The following is a 22,227-nucleotide window of genomic DNA, read 5'->3' on the forward strand; positions in this document are numbered from 1 at the left end:
AGAGGAGGTGGCTCCGGGGAGGATGGAGGTGGCCCCAGGGTGGTGACAGATGAGGGGACACCCTGAGGGACGCCGTGGCGCTGATGGCAGCTCCCCCTTTGGCAGGAGGCATTTTTTGGGAAGGCGCTGATGGACCTGAGCCGGAAGGCGCTGCTGGCAGCGGGCGGCGTGGGGGACGGGGCCGCCCGCCCCTCCCTGGGCCAGGGTGCCCCACGGCCCAAGGGGGACCCCACTCTGGCTGGGGCACTACAGGGCGCCCCCCCTGACAGGAGGGAGACCCCCACGCACCCCCGAGGTGAGCGCGGGCAGGATCTGGCCTGGGACCCCAAACCTTGGCCACCGTGCCCGTGAGGGGCTCATGGTGGGGGGGGGTTTGGGGGTGCTTTGAGGATGCTGAGGGCTCTTGGGGGTTGCTGCCGACCCCGGGTGCTGGGGGGTGACCCCGGGGGTGGGGGATGACCCCGGGGGGCCATTGGAGGGTACTGTTGTCCCCGCCCCCCCAAGGTGGCCCAGCCCCACTGAGGCCTGGTGCCCCGCAGGGGATGACAGCACCGACGGCAGTGCCGCGGCTCCTGACGACGATGGCAAGGAGGATGCGAAGGCCGAGGACCTGGGTGAGCCCCGGGACCTCCCGGGACCCTCCTCGTGGGCCGCCGGGGCGGACAGAGAGCAGAGTCCTCCGTGGGGCCTTCGAGAGGCGGCCTAGAGCGTCTGCAACCATAGAGGCGGAACTGCTCTATGGTTTGGGGAGTACGCTCTAGGCAGGGCGGGAAGTGCGAGGAGAGGAACTCTATGGTTTCCCTGTGTGATTCCCTGGAGCTGGTGACCATAGAGTGGCGCCTAGCGCGCCCCCGCGTGGTGGGGCGCTCTGCACGGCTTTGGCGGACTGGAGGAGTGCTGTTGCCCTGGAGGAGTTGGGGGGTGGGTGGGTCCTGGGGTGGGGGCTCCTCAGCCCTGAGCTGGGGGGTCCCAGGGTGCTGAGGGCATCTGCTGTTTCCTCCTCGCAGGGACTGATGAGCCGAAGGATTCCCCAGACCCTGGGGACGCTGAGAAACCGGCCACCCCGGGTGAGGGTGCGCTCAGCTCCGACCTCGACAAGATCCCCACGGAAGGTGAGGGCGTCCCCGTGGGTCCCCCTCAGCACGGGAGGACCCTGAGGCGGAACCCCCAGGTTCCTCATCCACCATCCCTCTGTGAGATTTACACTGAGTGCTGCCTGCGACAGCTCAGCTCTTCCTTCTCCCCCCTGGCAGAGCTGCCCAAGATGGAGAGCAAAGACGTCCAGCAGCTCTTCAAGGACGTGCTGGGCTCGGCAGAGCGTGGGGAGCAGCCCCTGAACTGCGTGGCTGTGGGGATGGAGGCCAGCGGCGCAGGGCAGGACCCCAGCCGGGCGCAGCGACCGTTCCTGCAAGGAGATCTCCAGCTGCCGGGGCAGGGTAGGTGGAGGTGGCACAGCCCCGAGCCGAGATGTGGTGATGGGGGAGGGGGGGTGTCCCGGTGGCGGGGGGAGAGGGGCAGGACTCAGGCTGCCCCAGGAAAGCCAACATGTTGGGGTTGAGCTGTTTGAAGAGCAGCGGGTGCCGGTGGTACAGGACGGCGCAGATTCCTGGGTCTTCCCTGTTGCTCTGGGGATGGGCATGGGAAGCGTTTTGGGGGCGTATGGGGGGAACCTTGTATTGGCTGAGGGCTGCTAGGGCTCCTGGGGGGGGGGCACAGGCCTGGGCCCCAGTTCTGCCGTCCCTGCAACCCCTCTCCCTTTCCTTGCAGGGAGCGTTTCCCTGGGCTCGCTCTCCGGAGCTGTCTCCCTGGAGTCATATTCAGGTGTCTGCCAGTCCCCGTTCCTCGATAACAGGTACACAGGCGACTGGGGGTGCTGGGGCTGGCCTCCCTGCCGGGACTGAACCCCAGAATGTTGCCAGACCCCCCTCTTTCTTCACACCCTGCTGGTCTATGACACTCTTTCCTGTACGCAGGGAACGGAGTGGCTTCTTCAGCCCGGACCACTGCGAGCCCGAGAGCCCCTGGGCCAGCAGCTCAGCTGCCACCACCCCCTCGACACCCACGACACCCACGACGGAGGGGGAGGGCGACGGGCTGTCCTACAACCAGCGCAGCCTGCAGCGCTGGGAGAAGGATGAGGAGCTGGGCGAGCTCTCCACCATCTCGCCCGTCCTCTACGCCAACATGAACTTTCCCAACCTCAAGCAGGATTACCCAGGTAGGGCTCTGGGGGGGCTGCGATTGCCCCGTTGCGGGGGGAGCTGGGTGCTGTGTGACACCCCTCGTGGTCCCTTTTGGAGGGGAGAACTCGTCTGCTGCGGCACAGGGCTTGGCTGTGGGGCTGAAGCGCTCCGTGCAACGATGGGGGGGGGGTGTCTCAGCACCAGATCCTGGGCACGGGGCTGTCCCTGCGTAAGAAAGGGGATGGTCACCCCCCGAGGGCTTGGGGGGGCTTGGCAGCTATGGGCTAACGTTGCTTTTTTTCCTCTTTCTCTGCTCCTACCGGACTCCCAGACTGGTCGAGCCGTTGTAAACAGATCATGAAGCTCTGGAGAAAGGTCCCCGCCACAGACAAAGCCCCCTATTTGGTGAGTGCCGGGGCATCACTGGGGCGGGGGGGGCCTGGGCGCCGGGGGCTGCTCTGGAGTCAGCTGGCGCTTCGTGTTTTTGTTAGCAAAAGGCCAAAGATAACCGGGCGGCTCATCGCATCAACAAGGTGCAGAAGGTACGTGCTGGAGCGGGAGGTGCCCGGCGGCCCTGGCCCAGCCCTGGGGGAGGGGACGTGGCGTGCCCACCCCTTGCCCCCTTAGCCCCTTCCCCAGCCCGCTGGGAGGGCAGGCGGGGGTCCCCGCAGCCCTGACGGCCGGGCTCTCTCTGCAGCAGGCCGAGAGCCAGATCAACAAGCAGACCAAAGGGGAGGGACTGCGCAAGCCGGAGAGACCCTCGCTGCACCTGCGGATCCCTGTGCCGCCGGGGGCACAGCCCGTCTACATCAGCAGCCCCCCCAGCGCCGGCGAGGGCTTCTTGAAGCCCCCGGCGGGTGCCGGAGTGGGGCCGGAGTCGCCCAGTGAGCTTTTCCTCAAGCTCCCACCCCAGTCCCCTGCCCAAGTGCCTTCGCACGATCCCTACGGCGCGGCCCCCCCCTACGCGCTGGAGCCCCGTTTCCCCTCGCCCCTCAGCCAGAGCCCCACGGCGGGCGCTGCCTTCCAGCCATTCCCCAGCCACCCCCAGCCCCGTGCTGGCCCCAGCTCCCAGCCCCCCGATTTCCACCCCACGCCCCCCGGCACCCCCCGGCACCAGCCTGGTACCCCCGACCCTTTCCTGAAGCCCCGGTGCCCTTCCTTGGACAACCTCTCGGTACCGGGGAGCCCCGGCGCCCGCCCCCCCGAAGCCCTGCTGTCTCCTCTGCCTTTTGGGGAGCAGAAGAAGGGTCTGGAGGTGAAAAAGGAGGAAGGGGGGAGCCTGGGGGTCTGCTCGCCCAGCTATTCTTCCACGATGGGCTACGGGGAGTCCCCAGGCGGCCCCCACCTCTCCGCTGCGGAGCTGAAGGCGGCCGACGTCTTCAAAGCCCCCATGACCCCACGGGTCTCTCAGGTAGAGCCGCAGAGCCCGGGGCTGGGGCACCGGCCCCCCCGACCCCCATCCCCTGGCCCCCTCGCCCCCCGGTCACCCTGATCTCTACCGTCAGTCGCCCTACCTGGACCCCTACTCGCAGCCCCCGCTGACCCCCCGGCTGCAGCCCCCTGAGGCTTGCTGCGCCCTCCCCCCTCGCTCCCTGCCCTCGGAGCCCTTCTCCCGCGTCCCAGCCAGCCCCCAGTCCCAGTCCAGCTCCCAGTCGCCACTCACCCCCCGCCCCCTCTCCAACGAAGCCTTCTGCCAGTCCCCCGTCACCCCCCGTTTCCAATCCCCGGACCCCTACTCCCAGCCGCCCTCCCGGCCCCAATCCCGGGACCCTTTCACCCCCCTCCACAAACCCCCTCGGCCCCAGCTGCCGGAGCCGGGGTTCAAGTCGGTGCCGCTCTCGCACAGCCCAGCGGCCGGGGGGGGTTTTGGGGGCACCCCGGCGGGTGAGCCCCACGCCAAGGCACCGGCTGGGCAGCAGCCCCCCTTCGCCCGCTCCCCCGGTGCCAGCGTCTTCCCAGGCAGCCAGCCCCCCATGCGCTTCACCTTCCCCCCCGCCGTCTCGGAGCCGCTCAAGGGCTCCCCGTCCCACCAGCCCCACGGGATGAACAGCCATTACGTCCCCAGTAAACCCCAGAGCTCAGCCTACGCCTCGTCCCCCGGTTTCCACCAAGCCGGCAGCCCCCTGGGACCGGGTACCGCCGCTACCGACACCTACAGCCTCTCGCCCCTCCGGCCCCCCTCGGTGCTGCCGCAGCAGCCTCCAGCCCCGCAGCAGCAGGATGCCTCCGTTGCCTTCTTGTCCCGAGCCACGCTGGGGCCGCCAGCTGACAAGAGGGAGGAGGTGGCGGCGGCGGCTGCCGGGCTCTCAGCGCCCCCAAACCGGGACCTGGCGGAGCTGCCCAGCGGTCAGGATGGCACCCTCGGTACCATGAGCCAGTCGGAGCTGGAGAAGCAGCGGCAGGTGAGGGCTGGCTGGTGGGCAAGCTTGGCCGTGCGGGGTCGGGAGGGGATACTGGGGAGGAACTGGGAGTGGTGGTGGGCTCGGAGCGTGGCTTTGCTGGTGGCCCCTTCCTCAGAACCACGGAGGGGGCACAGGCGCCTGGGGTGGGGGGTGGAGGTGGGCACCGAAGAGGTTCTCCGTGTCTGCTTTGTTTCTTGGGGCTTGCTCCTGGTTTTTGCTCAGGCCTAACGGCTCCGTTTCTCCCAGCGCCAGCGGCTCCGGGAGCTGCTCATCCGCCAGCAGATCCAACGCAACAGCCTACGGCAGGAGAAGGAGAGCGCGGCGGCGGCTGCCACCTCCGCGCCGGCAGCTTGGACCCCCGAGACCGGCAGCCAAGCCTTCGAGCTGAGCCGGGGCATGGCCCCCTACCAACCGGCACAGGTAGGAGAGCTCGGGGGGGGGACACACGGTTCTGCTGGCAATCAGGAAAGGGGTGGGGTGGGGCGGATGGAGGGGGGTGACGTGTCCTTTCCTCTCTTTTTTTTTTTTTTTTTTTTTTTTTTTTAAACCCCAGGACAAGGGGCTCCTCGGGACCCTCGCCACCGCAGCTGGCACCGGGAAGTTGCCTGGCTCCGTTATGGTGCAAGCAGCGTTTGCGCAGGACGAGCGGCTCTCCCGGCCCCCACCGGCGGCCACCCCGGCCACCCTGGACGTCAACGGGAGGTGGGTGCCCAGCAGCTGGGTGAGGGGCTCGCCACGACGGGCTCCACAGTGGGGCGCTTCCCCTCAGCTCCCGCTTGTCGGGATCGCTCCCGAGGGATGGGGGGGGGGGGGAGGCTGTGGTTTTGCTGTGCCCGAGGGGGTCAACCCCCCGGGTGCCATGCGTGGGGTGGCAGTGCCAGCCCTGACACCACGCTGTCTTGCAGGGCGGCAGTGGGACCCCCCCAGGCCTTCTACCCCCGGGGGGTCTTCCCGGCGCCGTCCCCACAGCAGCACCTCTGGCAGCAGCAGCAGCAGCAGCAGGCAGCCCTGCGGCTCCCCGTCGCCTCCCGCTTCGCCCCACCGGCCCCCGGCCCCCCCGTCGGCAGCCTGGGCACCCGCCTGCCGGCACCCACCGAGGCAGTGCCCGCCTCGCCCGCCACCCTGGGCGCCCCCTTCATCGAGCTGCGCCACAACGTGCAGAAAGGAGCCGGAGGGGTCGTGGGGTCCCCCTTTGCCCCCCAGGCACCCCGCCCCCGCTTTTTTCTTCCCGGGGAGGAGGGCACCCCCCAGGCTCTCTGCGCCCCTGTCGTGCCCATGCAGGCGCTCCCCACCCCAGCCCTGCAGCCCCAGAAGATGCCGGTGCCGCTGCCCCCCGCCTCCCCGCAGGGGCCCGAGCTGAGCAACAGCCACCACCAGCCTCCCAGCAAAGCGGCCGCCCCCCCGCCGCTGCCGGCCCCCAACCTGGAGCTGCAGCACGTCCCCCCGCGCCCACTGTCCTCCGGCTCTGCCCTCCGACCTGAGGGTCCCAAAGATGGTCCCACACCGGACCCCGCGCCGGCTCCGGCCCCGGGGAAGAGCCACCTGAGCCTGGAGGGGGGGCGTCTGCCCTGCGAGGTGCCGGTGGAGCCTGATTTGGACGATGATTTCGGCTCCCACAAGGACCTGGAAGACGATGATGATTTGGCCAACCTGAGCCTGGATCCAGATGTGGCGAAAGGGGACGATGACCTGGATAACCTGGATAACCTGGAGACAGCGGATCCCCACCTGGATGATTTGCTGAACGGCGACGAGTTCGACCTGCTGGCTTACACCGACCCCGAGCTGGACACCGGTGACAAGAAGGACATCTTCAACGAGCATCTCCGCCTGGTCGAGTCGGCCAACGAGAAAGCCGAGCGCGAAGCTCAGCTCAAGACAGAGCCACCAGCGCCCACCTTGAAGCTCCCCGATCCCGGGGACGGCAAAGACACGGCTCCATCCACGGAGGACCGGGAGGTGCCCAAGGAAGGGTTGGTGCCGGGGGTGGCTTTGGGACCCACTCCCTGCCCACCGGGCGCCGCGTTGGCCCCCGACCCGGCTTTCAAGGCACACGGTGCGGAGGCGAAGGGGGGCTCGCTGCCCACCGACGTCAAGCCCAAGCTGGAGGACGGCTGCCTGAAGACCTCCCCCTGCCAGTTCACCGCCAGCGGCCCCGAGCGGCTCCCGGTCCCGGTGAAGTCGGAGAGCCTGCAGGGCACGGATAAGATCTCTGCCTCGCTGGGGCTCAGCCTCAAATCCGGCCAGACCCTCCTGAGCCCCACCGCTGGCCCGGCTCGCCTCGGCTTGCCTCACTTCCCTAACAGTGGCCATGCCGGTGTCCCCATGCCAGACAAGGACCCCTACGCCGGTCCCGGCCGTGGGCTGACCCCTGCCCAGCTGGGCAGCCAAAACAACCCCTTGTTGGAAAAGTTTGAGCTGGACGGTGGAGCTTTGGGCTTGGGAAGTGCCCGGCATTCCCCGGCTGATGACCTGGACAAGATGGAGAGCTCGCTGGTGGCCAGCGAGCTGCCCCTGCTCATCGAGGACCTGCTGGAGCACGAGAAGAAGGAGCTGCAGAAGAAGCAGCAGATGTCTGCCCACCTACCCCGGGGCACCCCCCACCTCCCGGCCCCAGGGCACCCCATGCTGCACGCAGCAACGGCTGGGCAGCCCCCCGAGGGGCAGCCCCCCCGCCTGGGCGCCCCACAGCCTCCCCTCCAGCTGGGCTTGGTGGCCAGGCCACCGCTGATGCCACCGCAGCCCCCCCGACTCGGCGCCCCCCAGCAAGGTCCGGCGCTGGCCCCCCACATGGGTATGGCGCCCGGGCAGCCCCACGTCTTGGCGTCCCCCCACGGCGTGCAGGTGGCCCTGGCGCAGCCACAGCAGAGCCAGCAGCAGGTGCTGGTGCAGAAGCCCATGGCCGGGGTGCAGCCGCCCACCCTGGGGCTGAAGCCCCCCCAGCTCGTCATGCAGCAGCAGTTGGCCAACAGCTTCTTCCCAGACACAGGTAGGGGCTGGGGGGTGGTCGTTTTGGGGGGTGGGTGGGAGAGGGCTGGACGTGGCGTGGTACCATCCCCCGACTCTCTCGTGGCAGACCTGGACAAGTTTGCGGCCGAGGACATCATGGACCCCATTGCCAAGGCCAAGATGGTGGCATTGAAGGGCATCAAGAAGGTGATGGCTCAGGGCAGCATCGGGGTGGCCCAGGGCATGAACAGGTAAGGGGCACAGGGTGGGCAGTGGGGCACGGCACAGGGTGGGCAGGGTGCCTTGGCTCTGGCTCATCCCTCATCTCTCTGTGTCCCCCTCCCCAAGGCAACAGGTTTCCCTGCTGGCCCAGCGGCTCTCGGGGGGTCCGGCCGTCTCCGAGATGCAGAATCACTTGCTGACGGGGAGTGGGCAGGTGAGTGGGGTGTCAGGGGGGTGGGCAGGTGGGTGGGGGGTCTGGGGGGGGTGTCTGGGGAGTGGGCAGGTGAGTGGGGGTATCTGAGGGGGAGCAGTCAGGGTGTTTGGGGGGCAGATGGGAAGGGGGCAGGTGAGTGGGGGTATCTGAGGGGGGGCAAGCAGGGTGTTTGGGGGGCAGATGGGAAGGGGGCAGATGAGTGGTGTGACTGGGGGGGGCAGATGGGGAGCGGGCAGGTGAGTTGGGGTGTCTGGGGGTGGGCAGGTGAGTGGGGTGTCTGGGGTGCAGATGGGAAGGGGGCAGGTGAGTGGGGTGTCTGGGGGATGGGGAGGTGGGTGGGAGGGTCTGGGGGGTGCCTGGGGGGGGGGGCAGGTGAGTGGGGTGTCTGGGGGGGGGCAGACGGGGAGCAGGCAGGTGAGTGGGGTGACTGGGGGTGCCTGGGGGGTGGGCAGGTGAGTTGGGGTGTCTGGGGGTGTCTGGGGAGTGGGCAAGTGAGTTGGGGTGCATGGGGGGGGCGGGCAGGTGAGTTGGGGTGTCTGGGGGTGGATGGGGAGTGGGCAGGTGAGTGGGGTGCATGGGGGGGGCGGGCAGGTGAGTTGGGGGTGGATGGGGAGTGGGCAGGTGAGTGGGGTGCCTGGGGGGGGCGGGCAGGTGAGTTGGGGTGCATCAGGGGGGCGGGCAGGTGAGTGGGGTGCCTGGGGGGCAGAAGGGGAGCAGGCAGGTGACTTGGGGTGTTGGGGGGGTGGATGGGGAGCAGGCAGGTGAGTGGGGTGCCTGGGGGGCGCATAGGGGTCCCCTTGGGGCTGCCGGTGCTTGGACACTGCCAGGCAGGAGCCGCTCTGCCCGGTGGGTTTGCGGTTCCCTGGGGAGCTGGGGGTCTGTGGAGGGGGGTGAGGGGGCCCAGCATGGCACGCGTCGCCAACGCTCCCCCCTCTGCCAGGAGCGGAGCGGCACGGACCCAACGCAGGCTCGCCCCAACCCACCCACCTTCGCCCAGGGTGTCATCAGTGAGTACCAGCCTGGGGGGGGGGGGGGGGGGCTGGGGTGTTGCTGGCCGGGTCTCATCCTGCCCAGGCGGGCTGGGCTGAGCAGGACCGTGGCCAGGCTGACTCCGGAGCAGGATCCCTGCTGATCCGAGCCCTTTCCCTGCAGACGAAGCCGATCAGCGGCAGTACGAGGAGTGGCTCTTCCACACGCAGCAGCTCCTGCAGATGCAGCTGAAGGTGCTGGAGGAGCAGATCGGGGCGCACCGCAAATCGCGCAAAGCCCTCTGCGCCAAGCAGCGCACCGCCAAGAAAGCCGGCCGCGAGTTCCCCGAGGCTGACGCCGAGAAACTGAAGCTGGTGACGGAACAGCAGAGCAAAATCCAGAAGCAGCTGGACCAGGTAGGGAGGACCTTTTACCCCCCGGGTGGGTGCCCCGTCCCCGGCACTAATGCTGTGCCGCCCCGCGGTGCTGACCCCCATCTCCATCCCCGGCAGGTGAGGAAGCAGCAGAAGGAGCACACCAACCTCATGGCTGAGTACCGCAACAAGCAGCAGCAGCACCAGCATCAGGCCTCTGCCGTCATGGCCCTCAGCCCCTCGCAGAGCCCCCGTCTCATGTCCAAGCTCCCTGGGCAGCTGCTGTCGGCACACGGAGTCCAGCAGCCGGCGGGGGCCGTGGTGGGGGCTCAGGGCCTCGGCCAGCAGCCGGGGCAGCCCGGGGGGCTGCGCTTGCCCCAGGGGGGCATGTCCATGGGCGTGCAGCAAGGTCTGCCCTTCATGGGCCAGCAAGCCGTGGGCAACGCGCCGGTGCCTGGCACCTCCAACGCCTTCTTCGCCGGCAACCCCGCGCTCCGCGGGTTGGCCACCGACAGCCGCCTGCTGCAGGAGAGGCAGCTCCAGAGGATGCAGCTGGCCCAGAAACTGCAGCAACAGAATATGCTGGGACAAGTGTCGCTGCAGCAGCAGCAGCAACAGGGAGCGATGGGACAGGCAGCCATGCAGCAACAGGGAGCGATGGGACAGGCGGCCATGCAGCAACAGGGAGTGATGGGACAAGTGTCCATGCAGCAACAGGGAGCGATGGGACAGGCGGCCATGCAGCAGCCAGGTGTGATGGGACAGGCGTCCATGCAGCAACAGGGAGTGATGGGACAGGCGTCCATGCAGCAACAGGGAGTGATGGGACAAGCGTCCATGCAGCAACAGGGAGTGATGGGACAAGCGTCCATGCAGCAACAGGGAGTGATGGGACAAGCGTCCATGCAGCAACAGGGAGTGATGGGACAAGCGTCCATGCAGCAACAGGGAGTGATGGGACAGGCGTCCATGCAGCAGCAGGGCATCATGGGGCAGGCAGCGATGCAGCAACCGGGTGTCATGGGCCAGAGCTCGATGCAGCCGCAGGGCATCATGGCACAGCCGTCGATGCAACAGCCGGGTGTCATGGGACAAACTTCGATGCAACAGCCGGGTGTGATGGCCCAGACAGCGATGCAACAGCCGGGCGTGATGGGACAAGCTGCCATGCAACAGCCGGGTGTCTTGGGACAAGTCGCCATGCAGCAGCCCGGCGTCATGCCGCAACCGGCGCTGCAGCAGCCCGCCGTGCTGGGCCAAGGCTCGATGCAGCCGGCAGCCATGGTGGGGCAACCTGGGCTACTGGGGCAGCAGCAGCAGCAGCCGGCGCCGGCCCCGCAGCCGGGCACGGTGGGGCAGCCCATGGTGCCGAAGCAACCGGGGCTGCTGGGCAGCCAGCAGAGCCTGTTGGTGCAGCAGCTCTCGCCGCAGCAGCAGCCAGGCTACACGCAGGCGTCGGGGCTGCAGCACCAGGGGGTGTTGGGGCACCCCCAGCCCCAGCGGCAGGTCCTCCTGGCCCCCCACCAGCAGCGGGTGCTGGGCTCGCCCCAGCTGGCGCCGCAGACTCCGGGGATGCTCAGCCACCGGCTCGTGCTGTCCCAGCAGCTGGGACAGTCGCGGGCACTGCTGGCCCCGCAGCAGCAACAGCAACAGCAGCAGCAGCAGAACTCGGCGGCCGCCCAGCCGGGCCTCCTGGGGCTGGGCCAGGGGCAGCCCTCGATCCAGCACTTTCCGCAGCACGGGGCGGTGGGCCAGGCCCCCTCTGTGCTGCACCTGAGTCAGGGAATGCAGCCGGCCCCGGCGGTCCTGGCTGCCAAGGACCAGCCCGGAGGGGTGGACGGCAGCGCCCTGCCCGCCGAGGGCAGCGAGAGCGGGGGGCAGCTGCACGGGGGTCCCCAGGAGCAGCAGGGAGCCCTCAACCCCTCGGGGCTGGCTGGCCCGGAGCCCCCAGCCCCAAAGCACCAGGCTGAGCTGGGGCAGGGCCAGCAGCTCCTCTTGGCCTCCCCGCAGCCCGGCGGCCTGGGCTCGCAACCGGCGCTGCGGGCCCCCCCGGTGCAGCCGGGCCCCCTGCTCGCCCCCCCCGCTGCCCAGCCCCGGGGCTGCCCACCCTGAGCTGGCCCAGCAGCACGGGGACGGGGACGGGGTGGCGGAGCCACCGCTGGGCTGCGGGACGGGCCAGGCGCAGGGCATGGCGGTGCCACCGGCACCGCGGGCACCGGACCCGGGCAAGGGGCCACCGGGCTCGCTGCAGGGCCAGCCGCAGCCCCCCCGGCTCCAGAGCCCTGGGCAGCACAAAGCGGGGCCGGGGGGGCCGTCGCCGGCCATGGCCACGCTCCCCACCGGCCTCGTGCCGGGGCCGGTGATGGGCCAAATCCGGGCACAGCTCCAGGGGGTCCTGGCCAAGAACCCGCAGCTGCGGCACCTGACGCCACAGCAGCAGCAGCAGCTCCAGGCCCTCCTGGTGCAGCGGCACCAGCAGAGCCTCCTGCAGCAGAACCAGGGGCTCCGGCCCCCCGGCCCCTACCCCGGGCAGGCCCCGGACTACGGCTCCCCGGCCCCCGCTGCCCGCCAGCCCCCTCGCCCGCTCGGGCCCCTCTTCCAGCCGCGGCCGGGCACGCCGGCAGAAGCGCAGAGCGGCTTTGCCACCGAGCAGGGCCGGGGGCTCTCGGGGCAGCCCCCCCAGCAGCAGCCCCTGGCCGAGCTGGTGCAGGCAGCCCTGGCTGCCCGTGGCCCCCAGCCCGGCCTCGTCCGGCTCCCCACGCCACCAGCCCCCTCGCCCCTGGGCTGCGCGCCCCAGCAGCTGGCCAGCCCCGAGCAGAGCCCCCAAGAGCCAAAGAAGACGTCACCGGGGGTCCCAACCTCAGCCCCCAGCCCCGCGGCGCCCACGGAGCCGGGGCTGGCACCCACGGCGAGCGGGACCCTCCCCGACCCGGCACACAACCCCTGGGACGCCGAGGCACCCGGTGCAGACCCCGCTGAGCCCAGTGAGACCCACGTCAATGGCGCTGTGCCGGAGGGGGCCCCCACGTCCAGCGACCCCCCCCAGGTGTTGGTGAAGCAGGAGCCGAAGGAGGAGGCGACGGCAGCGGCGGCGGCGCAGTGTGAACTGGATGGAGACGAGGGGGCAAAAACCAGAAGCAAATGGGGACCCCGGGACCGGTCAAAGCACCAGTTTGGTGGCATCGGGTGGCCGCTCCGAGGCCGGGCACCTGCTGCTGCAGAAGCTGCTGCGGGCCAAGAACGTGCAGCTCTCGGCGCAGAGCCCGGGTGAACTCAACGGGCACACGGAGAACCGGGGTGCCGGGCTGGAGCCGCGGCCGCAACCGGTGCTGCTGAGCCGGGAGGTGAGCGGGGTGCTGCGGGCTGGGCTGGAGGGGCCGTGGGGCTGCGCTCGGCATGGCTCCCACTCCCCTTTCCCTCCCCAGGACCCCTCCATCGCCAGGAAGCCGGTGGCCACCAAGCCCAAGCGGGTGCAGAAGGGCAACGAGCGGGTGCCGGCCTCCCGTAAGAAGCTGCGGAAGGACGAGGGGCTGCGTCCTGGCGAAGCGCTGATGAAGCAGCTCAAACAGGTACGGCTACGGGCCGGGGGGCTGGGGTTTGCCCCCCCACCCCCCCTCCTCCTCCTCCCCAGCCCCTCCTCATTGCTTTGCTCCTAGGAGCTGTCGTTGCTGCCGCTGACGGAGCCGACCATCACGGCCAACTTCAGCCTCTTCGCGCCCTTCGGGAGCAGCCCCATCAACGGGAAGAGCCAGCTGCGGGGCGCCTTCGGCAGCGCCGTGCTCGACAGCGTGCCCGACTATTACTCCCAGCTACTCACCAAGGTACCGGGGGGGGGGGGTGGGTGTCGTTCCCACCTCATCCCCCCCCCCTCCTCCAGGGGTCCCAGACCCAACCCCGCCCTGTTCACCCCGCTGTCTTCCCCCCCCGCCCCCTGCCCAGAACAACCTCAGCAACCCACCCACGCCGCCCTCCTCGCTGCCCCCCACGCCACCCCCCTCCGTGCAGCAGAAGATGGTGAATGGCGTCACGGCCCCCGAGGAGCTGGGCGAGCAGCCGAAGGATGCCGAGCCGGCCCGCGAGCCCCACGGCCAGAAAGGTGAGCGTGGCTGGCGCAGGGGTGGCACAGGAGTCCCTGCCACCACTTGTCACCCCCGCTATGACACCCGTCCCTTCCCCACGCAGACACGCCGGCCGTGGAGGTGAAGAGCCTGGACCTGCTGGCAGCACTACCCACCCCCCCGCACAACCAGACCGAGGATGTCAGGTGACCCCCCCGGATGGGTGACAGCAACCCCACCACGGGTGCCACTAGCCCCTGCAGCCCGTGACACCACCTTCCCCGCAGGATGGAGAGCGACGACGAGAGCGATTCCCCCGACAGCATCGTCCCTGCCTCGTCCCCGGAGAGCGTGCTGGGCGAGGAGCTGCTCCGCTTCCCCCTGCTCAGCGAGGCCAAGCCAGAGCTGGAAGAGCGCGTGTTGTCCCCCATCATCCCCATCATCCCCCGGGCCAGTATCCCAGGTGGGCTGGGCTGGGGGGGGTGGGGGCAGGTGGACAAGGCAGGGCAGGAGGGGGCTTGGGGACCAAGCAGGATGGGGTCAGTGGGGTGTATGGATCAGGCAGGAGGAGGTCGATGGGGGGTACAGACCAGGCAGGGGTAAGGCGGGGCAGGGAGGGGGTCTGCAGGGCACGTAAATTGGGGAGGAAGGGGGTCTTTGGACCGGCGGACTGGTAGGGGTATGATGGGACAGGGGAGGGGGTCTCTGGATGGGTGGGCTGGTAGGGGTGTGATGGGGAGGGGGTGGGTGGGCTGGTAGGGGTGTGATGGGGCGGGGGAGGGGGTGGGTGGGCTGGTAGGGGTGTGATGGGGCGGGGGAGGGGGTGGGTGGCTGGTAGGGTGTGATGGGGCGGGGGAGGGGGTGGGTGGGCTGGTAGGGGTGTGATGGGGTGGGGGAGGGGGTCTCTGGGGTGCCCTGTATCTCGGCAGCAGAGCTTAGAGCTTGGTGTTGTGTGTTGGGGTTGGGCTGTTCCCGAGGGTCTCCCAGCCGCTTCCCGAGGGTCTCCTGTTGGTGCTGGGTGCTCCTGTCCCCACCCCCGCATCCCACTCCCTGTCCCACGCGAGGTGATGGGTTCCCAGCCGCGTTTCTGCAGGGGGTCCGGGGCGGCTGGGTGGGCTCGTGGGGGGCTGTTGGTGCAGCTGGATCTGTGTGGCTCTGACCCCCCCCCCCCCCTCCCCACGCCAGTGTTCCCCGACACGAAGCCCTACGAGGCCACGGAGCCCTTCGGGGCTCCCCCCGGGAAGGTGGGGGCAGCGGGCCCGGGCGCCCCGTGGGAGAAGAGCAAGAGCAGCGAGGTGTCCGTCATGCTGACCGTGTCCGCAGCAGCTGCCAAGGTGAGCGAGGGGGATGGGGAGGGGGAGGCAAGACCCCTGGGGTCCTGGCAGTGACCCTTCGTGGTGGCATCCAGGACCTTGGCTTCATCCCATCTTCTTTTCTCCCAGAACCTTAACGGGGTGATGGTGGCCATGGCCGAGCTGCTGAGCGTGAAGATCCCCAGCTCCTACGAGGTGCTGTTCCCCGACGGCCCCATGCGAGCGGCCGTGGTCGAAGCCAAGAAGATGGAGACCGAGATGGCTGGTGAGCATCTACCCTGTCCCCGCAGGCTCCCCTGGTGTCCCCAAGCCGGGCACCCCGTGACGGGCTGTGTCACCTCCTCAGGGATGCTCGGTGGCAAGGAGAAGGCGGCGCTGGCCGGGAAGGTGCCGGACAGCAGCTCCGAGTGGTTGAAGCAGTTTGACGCGGTGCTGCCGGGGTACAGCCTCAAGGGCGAGCTGGACCTCCTGACGCTGCTCAGACAGGTCAGCGGGGGGCGGGGGTCCCACCGGGGCCGTGACCCCAGGAGAGAGGGGGGGGCGGGGTACCCGTAAGGCTGGGGCTGTGGGGGGATGCAGGAGGGACCCCTTTGGGACCAAGCTGGACCATACAGAGAGGTGCTTGGTGGTCCCTGTAGGTCCCCCCATGATTGCAGGGGGGGGTCCTGCGGGGCCAGTTCCCCCCCCCCGGGGCCAGGTCCCCCCCCGTGGGGAGGTGCTCGGTCCCCCGGGACCGCGTGGAAGGTGTCGAGGAGGGTCCTTGCAGGGTTGGGAGTCGCGTGGGGCGCTCTGGGTGTCCCTGCAGATTTAAGGACCTTCGCCATGACGCACAGGGGAGGTCGGGGGTCTGCATCCCTGGGATGCTCTCACCCGTGCCCCCCTCCCGTGCCGCAGGAGAGCCCTGCCCCTGAGGAAAGACCCTGCACCACTGCTACGTCAACAACGTCTCCAACCTGGACGTGCGGCAGCTCTCCGTCATGCCCCGGAGCCCTCCCCCCCCTGTCCCCCTCTGTCCCCTCCCCATCCAGCCCCGCCGAGACCGCCAGGGTCCCGATCCCGAGGCGGCCCACGAGGCAGCCCCAGCCCCCCCCTCCCCCCTGCCGCCCCCCGCCTCCCCAGCCCCCCAGGAGAAGGGGCCGCAGCCCCCCCCTCGCCGCCCCGTTTCAGCCACGCTCGCGGCCGCCAGAGGACGGGGATGAAGCGCGGCCCCGCTGAAGAAGTGGAAGGGGGTGCGGTGGAAACGGCTGCGCTTCCTCTCACCATCCAGAAAGGGGGGCCAGCGGGACGGCGACAAGGAGATTGCGGAGTTCATCGATAAGCTGGGCACCACCCTGCGCCCCGAAAAGGTGCCGCGGGACCTGCGCAAGTGCTGCTTCTGCCACGAGGAAGGCGACGGGGCTACGGACGGGCCGGCTCGCTTGCTCAACCTTGACCTTGACCTTTGGGTCCACCTGAACTGCGCCCTGTGGTCTACGGAGGTTTACGAGACGCAGGGGGGGGCCCTGATCAACGTGGAGGTGGCCCTGCACCGCGGTTTGCTCACCAAGTGCTCCCTGTGCCAGAAAACCGGGGCCACCAACAGCTGCAACCGCATCCGCTGCCCCAGCGTCTACCACTTCGCCTGCGCCATCCGCGCCAAGTGCATGTTCTTCAAGGACAAGACCATGCTGTGCCCCTGCACAAGCTGAAGGGCCCCTGCGAGCAGGAGCTGAGCAGCTTCACCGTTTTCCGCCGCGTCTACATCTGAACGGGACGAGTGAAGCAAATCGCCAGCATCATCCAACGGGGGAACGGCTTCACATGTTCCGCGGGGGGGGTTTGGTTTTCCACGCCATCGGGCAGCTCCTGCCCCACCAGATGGCCGATTTCCACAGCGTCACGGCGCCTAATACCCCGTGGGCTACGAGGCCACGCGCATCTACTGGAGCCTGCGGACCAACAACCGCCGCTGCTGCTACCGCTGCACCATCTGCGAGAACAACGGGCGCCCCGAGTTCGTGGTGCAAGTTATCGAGCAGGGCCTGGAGGATCTGGTCTTCTCAGACTCCTCGCCGCAAGGTAAAGGCGCAGCACCGGAACGCTGTCAGCTTCTGGCCCCCGGCCCGTCCTTCCTCCATCCCCCGTTGTCTTCCCTCCTCCGGCCCCTGTCCGGTTCCCATTGGTCTCCGTCCCATCTTCCTCCAGCCCCCATCGTTTTCCTCTGTCCCGTCTTCCCCCCTCCGTCCCGTCCCGTCTTCCCCCCTCCGTCCCGGCCCGTCTTCCCCCCTCCCGCCCGCCCGTCTTCCCCCCTCCTTCCCGTCCCGTCTTCCCCCCCTCCGTCCCGTCCCGTCTTCCCCCCTCCGTCCCGTCCCGTCTTCCCCCTCCGTCCCGTCCCGTCTTCCCCCCTCCGTCCCGTCCCGTCTTCCCCCCTCCGTCCCGTCCCGTCTTCCCCCCTCCGTCCCGTCCCGTCTTCCCCCTCCGTCCCGTCCCGTCTTCCCCCTCCGTCCCGTCCCGTCTTCCCCCCTCCGTCCCGTCCCGTCTTCCCCCTCCGTCCCGTCCCGTCTTCCCCCCTCCGTCCCGTCCCGTCTTCCCCCCCTCCGTCCCGTCCCGTCTTCCCCCCTCCGTCCCGTCCCGTCTTCCCCCCTCCGTCCCGTCCCGTCTTCCCCCCTCCGTCCCGTCCCGTCTTCCCCCCTCCGTCCCGTCCCGTCCCACTGGAGGCTGAGCCACGCTGGGATGGGGAGGACAGGGTGGTGGGAGGGTGCTGGAGTGGCTCAACCCGGGGGTCCGCACCACGGGGGGTGGCTTGGTAGCTTGTGGCAGACCCCCGGCTCCAACGCTCCCTCCCGTCGGCAGCCGTCTGGAACCGATCATCGAGCCGGTGGCGATGATGAGGAAGGAAGCCGTACATGCTGCGGCTCTTCCCCGAGTACCTGAAGGGCGAGGAGCTCTTCGGCCTCACGGTGCACGCGGTGCTGCGCATCGCCGAGTCGGTAGGTGCCGGGGAAACCGGGGGTCTCTCCTCTGCACCGGGGGTCACCCCCCTTGAGACAGGGACCAGTGGCCGTGCTGGTGGGGCCAGGGGTCACCCCCGTTGAGACAGGGACCAGTGGCCGTGCTGGTGGGGCCAGGGGTCACCCCCATTGAGACGGGGACCAGTGGCTGTGCTGGTGGGGCTGGGGGTCTCTCCTCTCCTCTGCACCGGGGGTCACCCCCGTTGAGACGGGGACCAGTGGCCGTGCTGGTGGGGCTGGGGGTGCAGCGGTGAAGCCGGGGGTCTCTCCTATGAATTGGGCGTCACCCCCACTGAGGAAGGGACCAGTGGCCGTGCTGGTGGGGCCAGGGGTCTCTTCTCCGTTCTGGGGGTCACCCCCATTGAGACAGGGACCAGTGGCTGTGCTGGTGGGGCTGGGGGTCTCTCCTCTGCACCGGGGGTCACCCCCATTGAGACGGGGACCAGTGGCCGTGCTGGTGGGGCCGGGGGTGCAGCAGTGAAGCCGGGGGTCTCTCCTATGAATTGGGGGTCACCCCCACTGAGGAAGGGACCAGTGGCCGTGCTGGTGGGGCCAGGGGTCACCCCCGTTGAGACAGGGACCCATGGCCGTGCTGGTGGGACTGGGGGTCTCTCCTCTGCACCGGGGGTCACCCCCGTTGAGACGGGGACCAGTGGCCGTGCTGGTGGGGCTGGGGGTGCAGCAGTGAAGCCGGGGGTCTCTCCTATGAATTGGGCGTCACCCCCACTGAGGAAGGGACCAGTGGCCGTGCTGGTGGGGCTGGGGGTGCAGCAGTGAAGCCGGGGGTCTCTCCTATGAATTGGGCGTCACCCCCACTGAGGAAGGGACCAGTGGCCGTGCTGGTGGGGCCAGGGGTCTCTTCTCTGTTCTGGGGGTCACCCCCATTGAGACGGGGACCAGTGGCCGTGCTGGTGGGGCTGGGGGTGCAGCGGTGAAGCCGGGGGTCTCTCCTATGAATTGGGGGTCACCCCCACTGAGGAAGGGACCAGTGGCCGTGCTGGTGGGGCCGGGGGTGCTGCGGTGCTGCCGCTCGACCCACGGCCCCTCCGCTCCCTCCTCGGCAGCTGCCCGGCGTCGAGAGCTGCCAGAACTACCTGTTCCGCTACGGCCGCCACCCCCTGATGGAGCTGCCGCTGATGATCAACCCCACCGGCTGCGCCCGCTCCGAGCCCAAGATCCTCACCCACTACAAGCGGTAAGAAATGGGATCCACCGGGAGAGCCGAGATCCTTGGGGATCCCTGAGCTCCGAGTTCTTTTCTCACTTTTCCTCTCCAGGCCACACACCCTGAACAGCACAAGCATGTCCAAGGCGTACCAGAGCACGTTCACCGGCGAGACCAACACGCCCTACAGCAAACAGTTCGTGCACTCCAAGTCCTCCCAGTACCGGCGCCTGAAAACCGAGTGGAAAAACAACGTCTACCTGGCGCGTTCCCGCATCCAGGGGCTGGGGCTCTACGCGGCCAAGGACATCGAGAAGCACACCATGGTCATTGAGTACATCGGCACCATCATCCGCAACGAGGTGGCCAACCGGCGGGAGAAGATCTATGAGGAGCAGGTAGGGCGCTGGGGGGGCTCTGGTGGGGTCCTGGGGGGGCTCTGGTGGGGTCCTGGGGGGGCTCTGGTGGGGTCCTGGGGGGCTCTGGCAGGGTGCTAGTGATGCTCTGGTGGGATCTTGGGGGCTCTGGCGGGATCTTGGGGGTGCTGGGGGGCTCTGGCAGGATCTGGCAGGATCTTGGAGGTTCTGGCAGAGCTTTGTCAGGATCTTGGGGATGTTGGGGGGCTCTGGTGGGATCTTGGGGATGCTGGGGGGCTCTGGCAGGATGCTGGGGGGCTCTGGTGGGATCTTGGGGGTGCCGGGGGGGGGGCTCTGGAGGGATGCTGGGGGGTATCTGGTGGGATCTTGAGGGCTCTGGTGGAATGTGGGGGGCTCTGGCAGGATCTTGGAGGTTCTGGTGGGATCTTGGGGGTTCTGGTGGTGCTCTAGTGGGATCTTGGTGGTGCTGGGGGGCTCTGGCAGGATCTTGGGGGGCTCTGGAGGGATGTGGGGGCCTCGGTGGCAGCACTGACACCCTCTTCTCCTCCACCCCCACTCCCCCCACAAGAACCGCGGCATCTACATGTTCCGCATCAACAACGAGCACGTCATTGACGCCACGCTGACGGGGGGCCCGGCCAGGTGAGCAGGGGGGTGACTTTGGGGTGGGGGGGACACCTTCCCCCCGGAGGGAGCAGCCACTGCCCGTGGGTGCTGACCCCCCGCCCCCCCCCCACAGGTACATCAACCACTCGTGCGCCCCGAACTGCGTGGCTGAAGTCGTGACCTTCGACAAGGAGGACAAGATCATCATCATCTCCAGCCGGCGCATCCCCAAGGGGGAGGAGGTCAGGCATGGGGGAGGGGGCTGGGGGGGGGGGGGCTGGGCTCCATCCCACACCCTGGGTGACACCTGCCTCCCCCCCCCCCCAGCTCACCTACGATTACCAGTTCGACTTCGAGGACGATCAGCACAAGATCCCCTGCCACTGTGGAGCCTGGAACTGCCGAAAGTGGATGAACTAACTTGGGGGAGGGGGGGGGCAAAAAAAAAAAAAAAAAAAAGGGGCTGGGGGTTGGGGCCACGATCCCCCCTCCCCCCCCCTTCCCCCCCCCAACCCTCGGAGACCTTCGCCAAGCGCCGGAGGTGCCAGGGCGGCTGGGATGGCGAGCGGGGCACGGAGGCTGCCGGCCGTGCCCGAGCGGGACAGACGGACGGACGGACAACTCAGGGTTTTCTTTGCTTCGTCCTGCGAGGAAAGCGGAGGGGGGGGGACCCCCAGCGAGACCCCTCCCCCCTTCCCCGGCCACCCACCGCCCACCTCCCTCGGTGGGGGAGCCACGGGGGAGCAGAGCGGTCCCAAGCGGAGCCGGAGCGAGTTCGGAGAGCCGGCTTTTGGATCTCTTCTTTAATAATTTTTTTTTGTTTGTTTGTTTTTTTCCTTTTTTTGTTTTTTTCCTTTTTTTTTTTTTTTTTTTTTTTTTCTAGAAACTAATAATATTTGCTCGCTAATTACCAAGGTAACACAGACTCCTTGAGCTCGACAATCCGGGCTCTGCTCCCTCGCGGGCAGAGCTCGCTCGGTTCCTTTTTGATCTCTTTTTGTTTGTGCGTGTGGACGAGACCCCCGGAGCCTGCAGCGAGGGCCCCCCCCCGACAGACACAAGGAGCTTCTGCACCCAAACCTACCTCATTTTAAGTGTTAGATTTTCTTTTATTTTCTTTTTTTTATTTTATTTTTTTTCTTTTTTTTTTTTTTTTTGGCAATATTATTTTGAAATGTGAGCCCCCCCACCACCCATCCAGGCACAACCTCCCACCCCCAGGGGGGTAAAAGAGTGTCTTGCCCCCACCTTGGGCTCCAGAGGATGCAGCTGCCCCTCCCCCCCCCCCCAACCCCCTTCCTCTAGATGTGGCTGCAGAAAAGCCCCTCGGGGTGTGTCCCCCCCACACACACACTGGGGGGACCCCTGTCCTCATCCCCCCCGACACCCCCCAGCCCCAGGAGGTCCCAGCCGTGCAACGTGCCAAGGTGTGAGGTGGGGATGGGGGGGGGGCCAGCCCTGCTCCCCCAGTACTGGGGGAGGCTTGGGGGGCCGGGTGGGGGCTCCCCCCCTCCCCTACTCGCAGGTAGCCCCCCCCCCAGCTGGGGCTGCCGGCGGCCACCGTTGGCACGGGGCGGGGGGGGAAGGTTATTTATCTATTTATACCTTATATTGTATATACTAGATGGGGATGGGGGGGGGGCTCTTTGTGCTCTGCTGGGCTGAGATTTGGGATGCAGGAGCAAGGGGGGGGCCGCGGCATTTTGAAACCCAATCTCTGAGGAATTGGGGGGGGGGGAGGGGGGCGGTGGATTCTGGAACCCCCTGCCAGGCAGGGGTGGCCTCGGAGAGTGAAGCAGCGAGTGGGCATTACACATCAGGGCCCCCCCCCCCGCCTCCTGCGACCCCCCCCCCCCCCCTCCCCCCACCCCACCCCCCACCCCCCCCTCAGGCCCACTGCCTGCCCCCCAACTTTGGGGGAGGACCGGGATCTCTTAACGCACAAACGCACGGCGCAGGGGGGACCCCCCCTGTTTGGGGGGGGCGGGGGTCTGGCCCCCCTTGGGGTGGTAATAGGGGGTTGATGGGGGTCGGTGCTTCCCCCCCCCCCAGCCCCCCTTTCCTCCCCCAGTGTTGGGGGGGGGGGGGGGGGATGGTGCGGGGGGAGGGGTGCCGGGGCGATCTTTAAAGCTGCTTCCGCAACTCGTCAAAGCTGCAAAAAAAAAAAAAAAAAAAAAAAAAAGTTTTTAAGGTTAAAAAAAAAATTAAAAAAAAAAAATGGAGAAGGAAAAGGAGAAAAAAAAAAACCCCAACGACGACAAAAAAAAAAAAAAAGGAGAAAAAAACACACAAAAAAAAAAAAAAAGACAAAAAAAGTGAGAGTGTGGGGGTCGGGGGATGAGAAAGTTTTAACAGAAAATATACGAGAAATTTAACTTTCAGAGCTGTACATAGCCGGGGCGTGT

The 22,227-nt window shown here is 68.0% G+C and overlaps 1 protein-coding gene across 1 annotated transcript in view; it reads left to right on the forward strand.

Moving 5' to 3' along the window:
• Positions 1-22,040, forward strand: part of KMT2D (lysine methyltransferase 2D) — a 33,348-nt gene extending 11,308 nt beyond the window's left edge. The window contains 45 exon segments of the mRNA XM_037370773.1: positions 106-295; positions 540-614; positions 1,008-1,112; positions 1,254-1,436; positions 1,768-1,852; positions 1,974-2,218; positions 2,515-2,588; positions 2,675-2,725; positions 2,881-3,627; positions 3,629-4,585; positions 4,832-5,005; positions 5,139-5,287; positions 5,491-7,574; positions 7,662-7,785; positions 7,883-7,970; positions 8,911-8,977; positions 9,123-9,355; positions 9,452-11,395; positions 11,397-12,440; positions 12,442-12,657; positions 12,739-12,882; positions 12,970-13,134; positions 13,253-13,409; positions 13,496-13,577; positions 13,659-13,834; positions 14,557-14,705; positions 14,814-14,949; positions 15,031-15,170; positions 15,579-15,596; positions 15,599-15,675; positions 15,677-15,729; positions 15,732-15,838; positions 15,840-15,894; positions 15,897-16,358; positions 16,361-16,465; positions 16,468-16,571; positions 16,574-16,742; positions 17,517-17,528; positions 17,531-17,565; positions 17,567-17,653; positions 18,739-18,869; positions 18,952-19,237; positions 19,785-19,858; positions 19,956-20,064; positions 20,150-22,040. Of these exon segments, the coding sequence (XP_037226670.1) occupies positions 106-295; positions 540-614; positions 1,008-1,112; positions 1,254-1,436; positions 1,768-1,852; positions 1,974-2,218; positions 2,515-2,588; positions 2,675-2,725; positions 2,881-3,627; positions 3,629-4,585; positions 4,832-5,005; positions 5,139-5,287; positions 5,491-7,574; positions 7,662-7,785; positions 7,883-7,970; positions 8,911-8,977; positions 9,123-9,355; positions 9,452-11,395; positions 11,397-12,440; positions 12,442-12,657; positions 12,739-12,882; positions 12,970-13,134; positions 13,253-13,409; positions 13,496-13,577; positions 13,659-13,834; positions 14,557-14,705; positions 14,814-14,949; positions 15,031-15,170; positions 15,579-15,596; positions 15,599-15,675; positions 15,677-15,729; positions 15,732-15,838; positions 15,840-15,894; positions 15,897-16,358; positions 16,361-16,465; positions 16,468-16,571; positions 16,574-16,742; positions 17,517-17,528; positions 17,531-17,565; positions 17,567-17,653; positions 18,739-18,869; positions 18,952-19,237; positions 19,785-19,858; positions 19,956-20,064; positions 20,150-20,242 (11,961 nt within the window). The 3' untranslated portion in view covers positions 20,243-22,040.
• The last annotated feature ends 187 nt before the right edge of the window (positions 22,041-22,227 follow it).

This window comes from Falco rusticolus, chromosome 19 (genome assembly GCF_015220075.1).
Source record: "Falco rusticolus isolate bFalRus1 chromosome 19, bFalRus1.pri, whole genome shotgun sequence".
NCBI classification, from domain to species: Eukaryota; Metazoa; Chordata; class Aves; order Falconiformes; family Falconidae; genus Falco; species Falco rusticolus.